This window comes from Rousettus aegyptiacus, unplaced genomic scaffold, assembly GCF_014176215.1.
Source record: "Rousettus aegyptiacus isolate mRouAeg1 unplaced genomic scaffold, mRouAeg1.p scaffold_m13_p_9, whole genome shotgun sequence".
Classification (NCBI taxonomy): domain Eukaryota; kingdom Metazoa; phylum Chordata; class Mammalia; order Chiroptera; family Pteropodidae; genus Rousettus; species Rousettus aegyptiacus.
The window spans coordinates 17,456,281-17,474,681 of NW_023416312.1; the positions used below are offsets into that span (position 1 = coordinate 17,456,281).

The 18,401-nt window shown below is 32.8% G+C and overlaps 1 protein-coding gene and 1 pseudogene across 9 annotated transcripts in view; one reads left to right on the forward strand and one right to left on the reverse strand.

Annotated features, from left to right (window-relative positions):
• The window catches only part of DMD (dystrophin), a 2,254,165-nt gene that overhangs the window by 766,566 nt on the left and 1,469,198 nt on the right, over window positions 1–18,401 (reverse strand). For all 9 annotated transcript variants that reach the window (XM_036227209.1, XM_036227208.1, XM_036227211.1 and 6 more), the window contains one exon: window positions 2,524–2,699. In XM_036227209.1, the coding sequence (XP_036083102.1) occupies window positions 2,524–2,699 (176 nt within the window). The remainder of the gene's footprint in view (window positions 1–2,523; window positions 2,700–18,401) is intronic.
• On the forward strand, window positions 10,339–10,457 carry LOC118608239 (annotated as a pseudogene).

The following is an 18,401-nucleotide window of genomic DNA, read 5'->3' on the forward strand; positions in this document are numbered from 1 at the left end:
TTACTACCAGGCTTAAACCTATAGATGTTATCTAGATCCTCTGTTACATAATTGAGGCAATAGCGAATTTCCTATCTTAAATTGCACAGCTAATTGACTATATTTTATACTACATTTACTTCTAACGTAGATTAACCTTAATGGATGTCCACTGCTATTTGAATTTTTCTGAGAACTTTCTTCTCATATTTCTGATATCTTGTATTTTCAAAGAGAAGGTTTTAAAATTACATAACCATAAGGCTATGAATAGGTTTTGTAGATTTTTTTTGCTTAAATTACATACTTTCTTTCATATGCATATGTGGACTAAGAAACATTAAATACTTCCAACAGCTGTATCTTAAGCCCACTGAAAACTAAGAATACTCTTGTTAACTCGAATAGTCATCTTATTTTTCACCTGTACAACTAAACTTCTATTTCTTTCTAACTTCTATTTGGGTTGTACTGAAAGCATGCCACTGATTAATAATAGTTTCATAATTATAGTGTTCCAACAATTGTAAGGTCAAAATGTTTATTTTTATGTTATTTGCTCCTGGGTGCTAGGAAATAGCTGTGAGTGTATTTTATTACTTTTTAAAATTTCATAAAATTCAAATGATACAAAAATCCTGAGGAAGTGTGCCACAAAACTGATCTCAGTGGAAATTTAAATATGCTAACATTTATTTTTAAAATGTAGCGTGAAGTTGACAACTTTAAAAGCTAAGTTAAAAAAAAAACTCAAGGAAGCTAATCTGACTTTTTAAAGCACAAAAGTGCAATATTTAAGATAGGTCAAAATGTCTAAGTGGCAGAAATTTTTCTACCCAATTACAGCCAAATCACTCGCTGAAATTAACCTACAATTTGTGCCATATTTCACAACAGAGTCAGCATATACCACTTTCTTATAAATTTAGAAGGATCTAAAATTTTAGGGCTTTTCTGGTGAAACAGGTATATTGCTTTATCTTCATTTATAAGTTCTAATTTGCATTTAGAAGTCAATAACAACATGATTTTAAAAATTCAGGTGAAAATTATCAGAGAATATTATCACACTCTATTCAAATACTACATGGGTTAGATATTTAAAAGTGAAAAAGAATACTTTATATATAATAAAAACAAAATAATCCTTCAATCAATTTAATCCACTTTATAAATTCAAGATATTTACTTTCATAGCATGTTATTCAATTTCTCTTAACTTTCTCATTTCCTAACATATTATTTTAGACTAGATTGAGTCTAGTCTAAAAATGACATACAGGTTTCAACCTGTTAATACTAAAAACATCAGTTATTTAAGTAATGGAATAGTTGTGTATTTAATAGGATTTTAACTTGGGAAAAAGTATATAACTTTCCCAAGGAAGCAGCTTAACTACAAAGTTTGGGTCTTTTATTTTGTTACCTATATATAAATTTTGACATATTTTAAGCCAAGATATAAAATAAAGATTTTTTTAGATGATGCTATTAATTTTTAACTTTAGCAAGATTTGTGTGTGTGTGTGTGTGTGTGTGTGTGTGTGTGTGTGTAGGTCAACCAATACATCCATTTTGTACAGGATTATGAATTCTTTCTACTTTCTGAATAATGCAACATGAGCAAAGGCTCAAGAGGAGGTGTACAAAGACAATGGGCATAATTCCAAAACCTGTCTAATACATCCTCACCAAAGACTTTCATTAAAGAGTTGTTTTAGCTTTCTAAATATTAAAATCCACTTATTATGTAGATAATAGGTAGGAAGCAAGACCTTGGCAATAAAACTGAGTTTTCACTGTTTACAACAATAGTCTCATTTGGTAAATAAAGGCCGCCCAAGTTCTCCCTTATGAAACAGGAAACATTAGCACCAACAACTGGAAAGCGTAAAAGAAAAATCCCATTTATAAAAATATCTATGCCTTCCAACTACAGCAGCAGATATTTGGCTTTCTGTATTTTCAATGCATTCCAAGAGAAAGTTAAATAATGATTGAATTCAACAATAACCTTTCTGCGATTTTGTTTTCCCCTTTAGATTTGAACATTTTTGGCTCAAGTCCCTCTTCAAAAATGTACTAAAAAATGCAGTAGAACTATCAGGTAAACATTACTATCATGTCTTTCAGCATCATGGTCACATTTGTAGCTGTTAAAAAATCTAGCCAAAGAGCAGTCTTTCCTACAAAATTGTCCTTTATAATTTCCTTTTCTCATCTTTAAAAAAATAATTGAGACTCAGCGTGTTAAAGTTGGAATGTACTGAAGACATTTATATTTAAATAATCACATGATTTTCAAAACAAACAAAAGTTTAAAATAGTAGAAAAGCACTGCCTTCTTAAGTAGCAACAGCTATACATTTCCGTATATGATAAAAAGAAAGAAAAAATTCATTAATTGCTATCGATTAACTGCTGACATGTTCCTTAATGTTAATGTCTTCGCCCTTGGTTATAACGTTTCATAAAATCTTTTTTAAAGGACAGTTTAAATAGTTTTGCTAAATTTTAGAATTCCTATTTCATCTGTCACCTTACCTCTTTTTTCTTTCTGCCAGCTGTTTGCAGGCCTCCTGCCACCGCAGATTCAGGCTTCCCAATTTTTCTTGTAGAATACTGGCATCTGTTTTTGAGGACTGTTGAATTATCTCTTCCCCAGTTGCATTCAATACTCTGACAACAATTTGCCGTTGCCCAGCGCCATCCTGGAGCTCCTGTAAGATACCAAAAAGGCAAAACAAAAATGAAGCCTCATGTCCTTTTACTTGAGAAAAGATTAAACAATGTGCTACCACATGCTGTTTTTCTGGGAGAGAAAGAAAGAAAAAAGCTCCATGCCAAAGTTTCTCTATGAAACTGACATGCCTATATCCAAAGGATACAAGACAGTAAGAAAAGCACCCTCTCAGTTCAGCTCTAGTTTTTATATTTGTAAAGCTTGACAGCTAGAGGATGTTATAATGTCCTACAAATCAATTAGCTGGAAACCTTCTCAAGAGCAAATTCGATTTCTTGTGCCCACAAGGATGTTCCATGTTTAATAGTCTATGAAGTGTTGTAAACTTTACATGTGAATAAAGTATTTGGATTTCTTAGTGACTGTTGATATGAGAGGCGAAAAATAACATACATAGCTTAATCACAGTGTTAAGGATAACATCTCTAGACCTACTTAAAAATTCATTACCATACTTGAAGAAAATTTCTTTCAAATTCTGTTTCCATCAATGTATTTTGCATTATACAACTGAGAAATAATTGCTATTAAGGGCAGCCTATCAAGAAATCCCTAAAGTACAGTAATAAATTTAACAAATAATCTATAGCCACCAGAACCTTTTCATGAGTTATTCATTGATGGTGTCAAACTTAAATATCTTCAACTTTTTATCCTAAATTAAATTTTAAGAGAAGAATGTAAAAAAGAGATCAACAGCAAATAAACATAAAAACAAAAACGCTTTAGACCACTTAATAAAAGTGGCACTCTACTTTTTTTATAAAAAGTTTAAAGTAGAGTTTGCAAAGCAATTAAAGTAATTCATACCTAAATCTGAAGTTTAAAAAAATGAAGTAATATGACAACTTGAGATACCTACCATATTTAAATCTAAAGGACTCACATATCTTTATGTACAAATGGGATAAAGTCAGTATGCAGAATACTTTTCTGATAAATGTGATTCTCATTATCTAATTATCTATTCCTCTGTCCCTTGACCCAATACCAAGTATACAGTAAATCTCAGAACATGCTTGCCAAATAAAGGAATGAATGTATGTCTTCTGAGACTGGGTCAAAACTCTTTTAAACTCTGATTTCACGTAAACTTCTTGGTATTTTTAAACTACTATTGTGTAATATTTTGAGTACTAGAACTTTTGGTAGTATAACTTTAGCAGTTAAAAGACTCAAGAAATCAGCAGAACAAAAATGGTAACAAGCCATTATTCCAGGGACACAGTACCTCGCAATAAATATGAAATGATGCAGTTAAGCTTTCTTAACCATATGCTCTTAAATTTGCATGATATATGCTCTAGTAAACATGTGATATTTCCTTCCAACTAGTTGCCTTTGCTCCCTTACTTACACCTCACTCTTTACTACCTATTCAGATCACTATTGCATAAATCAGTCATTTTTAGTAACAGGTATATCCATTCATAGCAAACTGTGTCTATATTCCTACTATACTATAAATTTCTTGAGGTTAGGGACTGTGACCTATTCATCACTGAGTAGGACTAATGCTTAGTACAATCAATATTTGGTCATGAGAGGTTTCAATAAGTATCTGTTGAGTGAACGCATGAGTTATATACAAAGCAAGTTGGGGAGAAGAAGAGGATAGAAGATTGGAGAAGTTCAGTCTCATTTTTGCCATGGTATCATTAGTACTAATACTTATCATTGGGCATCCTAAAGATTAAAAAAATAAGTACAATTTTCTAGGTTTTATGCAGTACATAAACACTGCTGCGAGGCTAATTTGTTATACCACCTATATACAGTGGGATAGAGAAAGCAAGGTGTTCAATATATGACAGATAAGAAGAGGGATGATCTCAGTGGAAAGGTGAGCAAGAGAAACTTCTGAGGGCAATTTGGAATTTAATGAATGAGTAGGCCATGGGCACATGAAAGGTCAAGAGGGAGAAGAGACAGCAGAAGGCAAGGCGTATAACGTGCAATTTCCCTGTTCTGATCAGGAGTACACACTTGGGATCTATATCACTGTATAAAAATCATAGTTTAGGGAAGGGTTTAGCCCAGGGTGTATATTGGGTTGGAGTAAAGAGGACTTTTTTTTAAAAAAAGAAATTTTCAATTCATTGGGAAGCAACAGAAAATAACTTCAGTTTTAAGTACAGGAGTGTCAGAGATAAAGCTCTGCTTCTATATAATTATGAGGCAGAGTTTAGATGGGGACACAGGTAAAACGACTAGAATAGGAGTCTGAGAGATAGGTATTGGGGCTACAACTAGAGTTTTGACAGTCTACCAGGAAGGAAAGGCTAAAGGTAACATGAACTATTAAGGTAGAATCAATAGGGTTTGAAACTAGCTAGATCATGCAATCATGAATGACTGCTGAAATGGGAAATCTTTGCCTAAAACAAAGGTCAGAGCAGCAGTTAGAAGAAAAAGATTATGGCTAATTTGTACCCTCACTGGTGTCCAATACCCAGAACTATTAAAATACATGGTATACCTATTAGGTATGTGCTATAGTGGTGCATCTCAAACTTGAACATGTACGAAAATGACCTAGAGATCTTGGTAAACTATTAATTCTGATTAAACAGGTCTGTGGATGGCCCCAAATTCTCTACTTCTAACAAGCTTCAAGGGGATGCGGATAATGGAGATTCAGGAACAACACATTGAGTAGTAGTAAGATGATAAAGTAAATGCCTTCTGAATCTTTTAAAGTAATCAAAGAATTCCTGTTGCTGGTTTACACTGCTATAAACTAAAATGGTTCAGAATTTTTATCTTAGCTCCTTTGCTTTGTATTTTTGATTTTGGCCCTTCTACTTCAAGGTTGATGTCTATAGTGAATTTTACAATCCAACTGTAAAATTGACACAGGTTTTATTATTTCTGTTTCTCAGATAAGAGATAGAAGTGAATTACTAAGAAAGAAGCAAAGCTTTAAAATTGTTAGATCTAAATCTCATTTATATGAAGTCTCAAATCAGAGTCTTCAGATTTTTTTTTAATTTTGTAAAGAAGAGCTCATTAAATAGTCTATTGCATTTGTGTGAGAATATTTTGTAATCAGAAGTATTTACAGTGTATGATCTACTTGAGGAGTGTTTTCAGTAATAAAGCATAAGACAGCGAAATAATGAATCAAAACAGGAAGTAAAAATGTATACATGGTGTTTTACAGCCAGCCTCTGAACCCAAAGAAAAGTTTGATTCACAAAATTAAATGTAAAAGCTCAATGAATTTTATTCACTTAGTAAAAAATAAATTAATTTTAATTCTATAGCATTTAAATATTTTAAGTACTAAATTAATCACTACTGGTGAAATTTCCAAGCTTCGATGTCATATTAATGTTCTGTTGTCATAAGCATCCATATCTATTTCTCTGGCAATGAACATCTAAGTTTTAGACAGAAAGAAAATGATAATTAAATCTACTGGATTATTTATCATAGTTAGAAACCTTATTGTGTTTAGATTACAATATTAAAGCATCATTCTTAATAAGCACTACATATGAGACTCCCTTAGGGAGCTTTTTCAAAAGATAAAAGCCCAGAACTCCACCCTAAGCAGACAAAACTAGAACCCCTGGGTGTCAGGGAGCAGAACAAAGGTGTCCAAAATAGATATCTATTAAAGAAAGGGTAGGCGGGAGATAGGAGGGGGAAAGTGAGTAAAAGGAACATGTTTTAGAATCACTGCATTATTCCCAACTTCTTGTATTATTTTTAAATAGAGAAAGGTTTCTAAATTATAGAAAATAACACATACCTAAGTCCTTCAAGTCTGGTCAAATTGAGGGAAGGGAAGAAGAATTATAGGCAAGAAAGAACTACAATGTTTTTATATAGGTAATGATATGAGAACAAAATACCCAATATGTTTTATATGAAAACACTGCAGAATATTAAGAAGTATATTTTCAAAACTTTTCAAAACAGTATGAAAACACAAGTGGAAAATAAAATGTGATGAAGAAAAAGAACAAGCTAAGAAGCAGTTATGGGAAATTGTACAATGATAAATTGTATAAGCTATATAGGAGATAAATAATTGGCAAAATATCCCAAACTAGGTAGAGTAGAAAAATAGAATAGATAAAAAGTGATTGGGATAAAAACTCATAGAAACAGACAACAGTTTAGTGGTTACCAGAGGAAAAGGGGGTGGATAGAAAAGGGTAAAAGAGGTCAAATATATGGTGACAGAAGAGGGTTTGACTTTGGGTGTTGAATGCACAATGCAACATACAGATGATATATTATCAAACTGTACACTTGAAACCTGGATAATTTTATTAACCAATGTCACCCCAATAAATTTAATAGAATTAAAAACAAAATACTAAAAACAGAAGTGAGAAAAAGAAACCTTCATTGAATAAGCAGATGTGTCAAGGTTCCTTCCGATCCTGTGATTTCATTATAATTTTGTTAATTTATTTTGAGACAGATTATCATTGACTCAGTTTATTTATTGGTCAAGTGAAAATATATAATATGAATCCTATAAGACTTGTGAAACTGCCAGACAAAATTCTGTAATACAATTACATAAAAATATTACACACCATCCTTTACCTACCACGCTATTCTTTCTGTCCTTCTTCAGATCATTTCCACTGACTATTTTTGGCAGTTCCTTGAATTCAAGTAGGAGTCTGAAAAACAATCTTTGGTCCTGTTCTCAAAGATAAATTAAATAAGTTTGCCTCTCATGTTAATTCTTAGACTATATAGTCGCACCTACCTTCAGAGTTTTCAATATGCTCCAGAAAGTATTTTTCAACTCTTATCAGATGATGACTTTTGGTAAGGAAGTAACACACAAGGATGAATTCTCAAAGCATATAGCAGACTCAGTAAAAGGACCATTCAAAGACCGGGTGATTCTGTCCCGGTAGAAGACCTGATGACCATGTGAGAGCATCTCATGAGGATAGTGACAAGGATCGACAGATGGCTGAAATTTGAGAAATTCAGGAGTTAAAAAGAATAAGAGAGTGAAAAGAATGGAAAAAATAGTGTATAAAAAAACAGAAAAGATTGAAAAAAAGTGAAAAATGGCTTAGGGAAATAGCCATTTTTGAGTAAAGAATGAAAGTTGTAGGAGGTAAGAATCAAAGCCAAGGTCAAGAGTCCAGAATGAGGAGATCAAGAATGATGCCTACTTATTAACTACAAGATAAAGTTCAAACGTTAGCCTACCAGGGAAGGTTAAAAGGGCCTGTTCTTCCCTCTGCCTTTGCAGCCTGTTCTTCTGCTGCTCCCTATTTTCAACCTTAGGCCCAATTCACAGTCAAATTAAGTGGCTTTCTACTTCATTGACTGCTCTGCTAAGTTTTGTAGCTCAAAGTCATTACTCATCTGTAATGCTCAGATTAATGTTCCCTCTTCTACTGGGCCTTTTAAAAGTCCAGGGAGAGCTGAGTGCCCTTCCTTTGTATAGGTATTTACAAAATATTTCTATTTGGTGTTATTCATTGGTAGCATTTATGTACGTATAAGATTTTGCAGCAGTTAAGTAATACTGGAGGAGTTTTTTCTTCTCTTGACCCTAAAATATGTCTCCAAATATGAAATGTATCTCAGATTCAACTTTTGTCTAAGGAAACGCAGATCTTTTATTACTAATTAGCAAACTAAATCAAATCAGAGAGGATCAGCCTCCACAAATGATAAAAAATAAAATGTACTTTTTAGCCTATTCTTTATCCTGGTCTCATTTTATCTGCATTTCAGTAAACATTTATTGTGTCCCACGAATAATAATGCTGAAACCATTTTTTTTTGTTAGTTCGTTATAGGAATTGAAAATAGGAGGAGAGTCTTGTTAGATTTCTTTTGCTACCCTCTTTTTCCTGTGTGGTATAATAGGAGATATGCTCATTGCTATAATTCTCCATCTGCTGCTGATAATGGCTGCCATAAAAGAATAATGATAACTCCTCCTGAAACTAGAATTAAAGCATTCCTTTTCTAAAGCAAACATCATGCCAATGAACTAAAGAAAAATTTTGTACAGTAGCAATTCTTTAAATGGGACATTTACCTAATATCAAATTACAATAAAATTTTATTTGCATGCATTTATCTCATCCACATCAATTATATATACACACACACATACACACATACATATATATATGTACGTACATTCATTATTATTACTACTATTAATGAATATAGCATATGAATTCATCATAAAATGCTTTACGTACTTACTACTTGTGGTTTGTAAGGTTTTCTCAGGCGTTTTTTTTCTATTTTTTGCCCCCCCCCCCAAATAATGCCTCAAGCATAAAAGAAAAATAAAACCAGATTTCTGAATTTCAAGCAGAGATTCGAAGAGGAGGAGGGGAGTATATATGTTAAGTCTCTGCCTTTGGTGATCTGAAACTGAAGGCTACAAGTTAAATCTGTCCTCAGACATGCTTGGCCTTAGAATTTTAATAATTCGAATGCCTTTTGGTGGAGCATGCATGCATTCTACCATTATCTGAAAGCATTTGAATTTGTAGCCCCTTCTTTAAAGAAAACTGTTGTTATACAGTACAAAACTTTGTGAAGTTAATGGGCTTTACTTTGTTAAAATCAATGTGAGGCCTCTTTAAGTTCACAGATTTATTCAACCCTTCTTGGCTTCTAAATCATTCATTAGAACTTCAGGAGAACAACCTGGGAACATTAAAGAGTTGTTTTTCTTTCCATTTACTTAGATGTGTTAAGAAAACAAATTGTCCTTTCTCTGATCAAAAGGAGAAACTTGTCAATGACCATCCTTGCTTTCTTATTAAGTGATTCTGGTAATATAACACATAACTTCAGGCATAAAATTCTTTCTTTGTAATTACTAGGATTATTTTGAAAACGTGAAATATTTCATCATAGCTCATACCACACACAACCAAAAAACTGGCTCTTTAGACAGAATATTTAAGATAATTTTCAAATTCCTTATTCTTCTTTATATCATTTTGGAGCCACGCAAATATTTATTCAAAAGCCATTTGGTGGATAGAAAGTATGCAGTGAGTGTATTGGAAAAGCAACAATATTTTTTTTAAAAAGCAAGATGATGTGTAAATGGAATTGATTAAGGACTGGAAATGTATGATTAAAAGGTTTAATTGGCTGTGAAAAACTATATCTCCATATTGGTAATTGTCATGCTTATTAATATTTCCACCCAGTAAGTCATTCATTGACTAAATAACTATTTGATGAGTGCCTCCTAACAGCCAGGCACTATGCTAGGTGCTGGTCAATGCTGGCTGCAGCAGAAGGAATGAATTAGACAAACTCTTGAGTAGATGTAGTGAGACCAAATAGGAGATATCGATGCAGTTAAGGTGAGGAGAGATGGTAGTATGGATAGGGGAGACAATGATACAAATAGAGAAAAGGGGATGGAACCAAGTGATATTTGGGAGGTAAATAGATAGGATATAGTGTTTCACTGGAGATGTGGGTGAAGCAAAGGATATCAACGGGGCAGTTGGAGATACTGGACTGAACCTCAGAGAGAAAATTACAGTTAAATATATAATAGATCATTTTTGGCAAAGTTTAAAGATTTGTGAGGTAGGTTTGTCTCTGAATGTGGTTGGATTCTCCATGTTCATTGACAGGTCTATGGCCATGCCACCCTGAACAAGCCTGAGCCCGTCTAATATCAGAACCTAAGCAGGGTCGGGCCCGGTTAGTACTTGGATGGGAGACCACCTAGGAAGACCAGGTGCTGTAGGCGTAAAAAATAAAAAAAATAAGAGATTGTAAACTGACAAGGTCCTTGCAATCTGTGAGATCAACCAAGACTTGCTTTATCTTTAGAATACTACATTTTCATTTGCTGGCAAAGAGATCAATCAATCTCACAATACACATAATGTAGAAAGTTGAGGCGCAATACGATTCCCCAGAACATTTAGAAAATGAAGCAGGTTATATCTACCCATCCTAACTTCTACCCACACACCGCTAAAAAAATCAATGGACAAAAATAATTTAAAAATATATTTATGTTTTTCTTTAAAAGACCAAAAATTAAACTTGTTCCTTAACAAACTTTTCTTCTGTACTTAAAGAAATTCTATATGCTTTAGGTATGGCATAGTCTCTAAATGACTGCTTAATATAGGTAAATTGTTTAATGCAGGTAAGTATTCCCTTCAATGTGATTCACTATAACAAATATTTAGATAACTACTCTATATCTAAGGCTTTTGCCATGATAAAAAGCTTGTATTTTCTTGTAAATACTCAATTTAATGGCGGAGAGCATAGCAAGCAAATAACTATGCAATGCTGTATTTTAATGCAGCTATGCAGATATTATGCAAACGAGATGCATCAATAAATTGGGTGATGGTGGGTAAAATTGTGTGTATGTGTGTATTGAGATGATCAAAGAAGAAAGACAGAGGTTGTAGTAATTAAGATTATAAATGCATGAGGGACTTTTTTTTCGATATCTTACATTATCAGGCACTGCTGGACACTGCTTACCACAATAATTGCTCAAGAAATATTTGTTGATAAATTGAGCATAAAACTAGGCCAGATATTACAGTACTCTTGAATGGTTTCTGGTTTGAGAAAGATTCAAAAGGAAAATTCTGAAATGCATACAACACCCTAGTGTGGAAAAGATGTGTTAAAAAATAAGTGTGCTTTACAAAAATCTCTTTCCACAAATAAAAAGTTATCAAGGTAAGGTTTAGTTTCTGAGGCTCCTGAGAATAGAAAGGCCCAGAAATAAGATAAAGAAGGATAAAAACAGATCTCTGTATCCATTATCAATTAATTGATTTTAAGCATTTAGCTTAGATTACAGAACCTTCCCAAGACATTAACTAAAAATCTACCTCTAAGCACATGTTGGGCATCACTAAGCCTTTTATGTCCCTCTTGCCAAGTTACACAGACATTAAACACAAGCTATTCCTTTTTTAAGCCTTAATTTCTGAGGTGAGCTTTCTTACTTTCCAATTCATTATCTGTTATATAGTAATGCTCTTCTCCTTCATGGAATTAGATAAGATGGAAAGATGATTTTTTTTTAAATCATGTCTTCTCGTTGAATGAGCATATCCCCTAGAAATCAGACAAATCAGGAAAATGAATGGCTTCTATTATTAGCATGTTTTTACAATGTCAATAACTTGTGCTTAGTGAACTACAAACCAGAGGACTCTAAGAATAAAACAGCTAGAGAACTCAAATCTAATAAAACTTCCAGGATTATCCATATGAATCCTTAAAAGATCAGAGACAGCTGTAGAAAAGAGATAAAAACCAACTTTAGTGGTTTGACTCCCTTATAAATCTAATTTGTTTACAGGAAAAGATTCAATTATCAAATGTTAATGTTTTCTAATTTTTTTTTACCTCTAGTGACACATCCTTCTTAACTACTGCCTAGTATTTCGGCACATTTCTATTTGACTTAATCCTCAAAAAAATTTTTTTGTGCCAACTCTGATATGATTCTGAAGCTGGTCTCTCTTGTTGACTTCACTATTTAAATGACATCTTTATTTTCCTACTTACAAGGCTGGATACCGCCAGTTCATCTGTGTTTTATCCTTTTCTTGTCCCCAATCCAAGTCCTACTGCTATACCTCTTGCCCAGTTGATTCCAACATTGCTTTCTCCCCAGTCTGATTGTTCACTATACTTCACCTTTGTTAGTAATACATCTTCCTAAACGTTTTCCCTCAACCTTTCTCATGTCAGAACATCCTACATATTCTTTCCAGTTTAAACCTCCTGATGGATGGTTCTGGTGGTGAATTTCCTGCTCAAACATTCATATTGAATCCTCAGTACTTGCCTCATGAAGTCCAAAGAGCTTAGATAACATTTAGAATCTCATACCATTCTTGAGAGAAACCTTTCTAGGCTTCTCGAAATGCCTCTCCAATTCTTCATCCACACTACAGGACAACTGTGCAACTGTACAACCCACAGTGATACCTTAGCCATTCCCCAGATCTCTGCCCATTCTCTCTCTTCCATTATGGATACCCTCATTTCTACTTCTGTAATCCTTCCATTCTGATCCACTAGATTATGAGATTCACAAGGGCAGGAATCATTACTTTTATTCTAACTCTAGTGCCTAGCAAAGTGCTTGCTACACAGTAGTGCTCAAAACACATTTGTTAGGTGGATAAATGAAGACATATCCCCAATACTCTCTCTTATAAACACATTTTCAACTAGCAGTTATCCATCTTGTAAAATCCTACCGCACATCAACTGTGTCTACTTTATGATGTTTTTCATAGTTCTCTAAATAAAACATCCTTATTTTCATTGAAAGTTTATGAATATCTTTAGTGCAGGAACACTGTCTTTATCTTTGAGTTTTCCACCATGTTAATCAATAAAAGTGTGTTGACTGACTAAATGAATGAGCATAGTATATGTGATAAAAATCATGTAAATTATATTAATGTATTTTTAAATGCCTAGTAAACTTCTAATCAACCAATTAGTGTTGATGGCTCTGAAGAGACTATCTTCAGCAGCCGGTCAAAGACAATTAAAAGTTTAACACTTCGTATTAATGACAGGGATGGCCATGAGGTAGTGCTTTTACAAAGTCAATTCACTGCTGCCAAAGCAGCAATCCTGCTTTGCAAGAGTCTTCATAGAAAATAAAAGGAAACAAAGTAGGAAAATTTATGTCATTCCAAATTTCCAAGTTATACCAATAATAAATAATATTAATTCTACCCAATAAGAAGGGTACCATCTTGAACAGACATAATTTCTGTTTATGAATGATCAAGGATTACATGAAAAAGTGTTCAATATTGTTAATCATCAGAGTGCTATGAATTAAAACCACAACAAGATACCATTTCATATCCCATAAAATGACAAGAATTAAAAGGACTGCTAAAATCGAATGTTGGTGAGAATGTAGAGCAAATAAAGCTCTTCAGCATCACTGATGGGACTGTAAAATGGCATAATTACTTTAGAAACTTGTTTTGCAGTATCTTAGAAACCTTTGTCCAAACCATTCCACTCCTAGGTATTTATCTCCCCAAAATGGAAACTTATGGTCACAAAGACTTGTACACAAATACTCATAGCATCCTTTTTTTATAATATTCCTAAGCTGAAAACTGCCTGAATGTCTATCAATAGAACCAATTGTGGTATATTTTATACATCGGAATATTAAATGGCAATAAAAAGAAATAAACTACTAATATACTCACAATATGGGCAAATAATTTTAACAGTAGTATTTGATCAAAATACATTCATTTATATGAATTCAAGAACAGATGAAACTGCTCTCTGGTAACAGAAATAAGAACAATAAGTACCTATAGGAGTAGGAATTGACTGGATGGTGGCATGAGGTGATGGGAATGATCATTTTATTAAGGTGTTGGCTTTATGAGTAGAATCGCTTGACAAATGTAAATTGAACACACTATCGATGTATTTCCCAGCTCTAGAGATTGTTCTATACTTCCTTATATACTTGATAGCCATACAGTATGACTATCATACAAGAAAGCATGAAAAACAGAATCTGAATATGACACAAAGTATTTTGACAGACTGAAATGATGAACTTAATTTTACAGGTTCAAATTTTATGTAAGAATAAACTCTTCCTCTCCTTCCAAATAAATCTATTTCATCTCATATCAATTTTACTCCTCTTAAGAAATATGAACATACTTTCAAGTATTTCTTCACTTAAATCGTACCTTAGCCATGTTAACAATGAAGATATCTAGCAAACTTAAATTCTTTCTCTTCCATTTCACATAGTACATATAAATGTTTCTTATGTAAGAAAACAGCTAAGAGAGGCTGATTGCCAAACCTCAGTTATTTGCAGACAGAATTTTAAAAGGGTTCAGAAGACAAATCAGATTATATGGGAACAGATTCAGTAAATCATTGTGGCTATTATACTAGTTACCCTTTCATCCCCATACACGATGATCAATCCGGATAACCTATAAGACAAGTAAAGTATTGTTGTCTTTCAGGAAAGTATGTGTCTATGTGTGGCGTGGTATGTTTATTAGATTAAAGAGGGAAAAATGTAGTGATCCCATGATCTTAAATTTTAAAAGAAAAAAAATGGCTCAAGAGGCTTGTGAGACTTTACAACGTAATAGTAAATAATCCCAATGACTATTTTTTTTAAGGGCGATGTATAATAAGATGCATGCCATCATATAGTGTTCCTCAAATGAGCTCAGATCGTAAAAGTGTATGAACATAGAATGAAATAAGGGACACATAACTGAGGATAAATATTAAAAAGAATGATACAGAAGTCTATAAACAGTGAGGAAAAGCTTAGCCAGAATTGAGATTCGTGATAATGTTAAAAACAACATTTGGGGCCTTTTCACTTACATTTGGAGAAAGAAGAACCAGATAGACATAAGTTCACTGATTGGGGCTAAAGAGGGAAGGTTAGGGATACAGATGACACAGAAAACAGAACTGCTCAGCTCCTGTGCTTGTCTGCCCTGTCAAGGAGAATGTTCATCAGACTGGAAAAGGCATAACGGTATAAGGAAAATGAGCCCAAAATAGGTGAGGGAATTTTAAAAGATCACTTTGCTGTTCTAAATGAGCTATAGTCTCTGGCCCCAGACTAATTATATTCCAGGGAAATGAGAGAACTTGCACAATGCAGCCCTACTCTGCTCTCAGTGGTCTTTGAGGAATTGTGTTAACACAGGAGATGGGCAAATGCCATCCCAATTTTCAAAAAAGAGAAGTCACTGCAACTGTTTCCATTTATTCCTGCTAAAGAAAATTTCTGGATGACTGAACAAGGAGCAAACAAATACTTGTTGACAACAAAAATGTGAGGCAGCTCATTCGGGTTTGTGTGACCACTTGTTCTTATGGTAGACATGTGTGCCTGTATTTGGGGTTTGATTTCTTTTGCAGTATGAAAATCGAATTTCGCATTTCTAAGCAACTTAAAAATAACTTATTATTTTAGTTAATAAAATTGCGGTGTGTGGTAATATACACACACACACATATACATATATACACATGTATATATATATATATATATATATATATATATATATATATGCAGTGTAATATTACCCAGCCATAAGAAAAGATAAAATACTGCCATTTGCAACAACATGGATAGATCTTGAGATAATAATGCTAAGCAAAATAAGTCAGAAAAAGTTGAAAACCATATTATTACACTCATATGTGGGATATAAAACCAGAAGCAGCAAACGAACAAGACAAACAAGAACTCATAGACACAGACAACAGTTTAGTGGTTACCAGAGGGAAAGAGGAGAAGGGGGAGATGGGTAGGGTAAAAGGGTTCAAATATGTGGTGACAGAGGAGATTTGACTTTTGATGGTGAACACACAATGCAATATACAGATGGTGCATTATTGAATTGTACACTTGAAACTTGTATAATTTTATTAACCAACATCACCACAATTAATTTTTTAAAAAAAGGAAAAAATAAAAATCAAATTGCACCCCAGTCCTCAAAATAAAGTACTTCATTGTGTTCTACAAAGATCAGTATATTGCCCAATTGCCTACCACCTGAACAAATTCAAGGATCTTTGACTAATAATGAGCAGAGACAATGATCATGAACCACTTTGTGTATCTGACATGGCGAAAATATGTTTCCTTCACACAAGAAGAGAAGAATAGGAATAGAAGAATCTACGTAGGAGGGAGATTTCTAAATGGAGAGGCATGATAGACTCAGGCGAGATGAATATCCAAAGGAATGTTAAGTGTGATCTCTTAGAAATGAGATTATTGGTCATTTTAATTCTTTTTGTTTTCTTTCATAATTTTAAATGTATTTCTAAAATAAAAAGTATACAGTTTTAATCAGAAAAAAAGTGCTATATTCATTTGGAAAATAAATTATATAATCTTACCCAAACAAGTATTTTATCTGGATTTTTTAATTAAGAGTGAAAGAATGAAAAAAATAGCCTTTCTCAGTGCTATATTTTAATTATTCAAATGCAATATTTTTAAATAAAGTTATCTCATTTTACCTACTAAGATAGAAGCACCTGTAAATATAATTCACTACATTATTTGCTCAAGTAGATACTAATAAAATTACTTATGGATATAGCCATGCATAGTGCACAAACTACAAACAGAATCATAAGTAATTATTCATCGCTTCTTAAATAATGTTATTGAACTCTTCTAGTATCATAGTTTTTTAATGGTATTTTTCTACATATTAGTTTTGAGTAAATCAAAGTATACCATGAAAACATCAAGGGAGAAGGGTCATTAAAAGTTCCATAGATCCAGTTTACTTGATGCCCTATGAACATGATGCTTTTTATGAAAACTGGGACAAATACTCAAGTGAGGACAACTTCGAATTATTACAACAAAAATATTTAGGGAAATAGCTGGAAACAGCTCTAATTTTGTTTTGACATTAGAAATAAAAGGTTAATAAGAACTGTCATGATTTGGAGGCATTTCCTCAGAACTCCCACTCTAGACCATCTTTTTTTTCCATATATATGTTCTTTTTTCTTATCCTTGGCCTTGATATAAAAACTTAAGTTTATATCTCCCTTGGTTACATTTTATATTAATATTTCATTTAATAGTTTGAAATATTCTTATACCCTGTCTCAAATATTTTGTGGATTAAAGGTATAAATCAATAAAACCTAAAACTCAATTTGCTCTTTTAAATACACAGTTTAGATGTTTTAATCAATAAAGACAAGCGTATATGATTAGCTTTGTATTTTACATTTAGAGTAATATTATATTCTCAATGTGAAAGTCATAAAGGAAAATAAAAGGAAGAGTATCAATCTGAACATTCACAATATATTCCAAATTTGGCAACAAGTTAAGTGTCCACCAACTCATCTCTCCTGTTATGATGCTTTGTTCAAATCAGGAATGGTATTTATCATATTGAAAACTTGACTGTGTCAAACAGGCCAAGATATTATTAATACTATGCTAAGAGAATTATGACAATAATCTTAATATGATAATATCTTACTCTTATACAGTTTATAATGTGCCATCAGATATTATCTCATTTGAGACCCACACAAATGTATAAGGTTAGCAAAAAAAAATGTGTTACTATCACCATGTTAAAGATGAGAAATTAGTGGGGATGAATATGTTTATGGCCTAGATGATAGTGTAATTTCACGGATGTATACTTATCTCTAATATCATCAAGTGTATTCATTAAATATGTCATACCACAATCAAGTGGTTATAAAAAAGATGAGGAATCACATGTCTAAATTACTTGTCTAAGTCATCTTCAGGTATCAGACCCAGGACCAGGCTACAGATTATGATCTTATTCCAGAGAGATTCCCACTACCCAATATTGTCTTTTTTTCTGACTGAAGTACTTAGACACTATAGAGATATGTGGAGACCTAAAAAGTAGAAAATAAACAAAATTGGGCATATTGTATACATGTTTAAATTGTGAAAATAATAAATCAAGTATTTTGTTATTGTCGTTCTTTTCCTTGGGGAAAATAAGTTTGATATAGTTTAATTAGTGAACTATTTTATATATTTTGACACTATTTGTATTTTCAATTAAATGTAATTATCATGTAAAAAAGTAACATGGAGAAAAATGATGAGGAGCATCACTCTAGAATATAT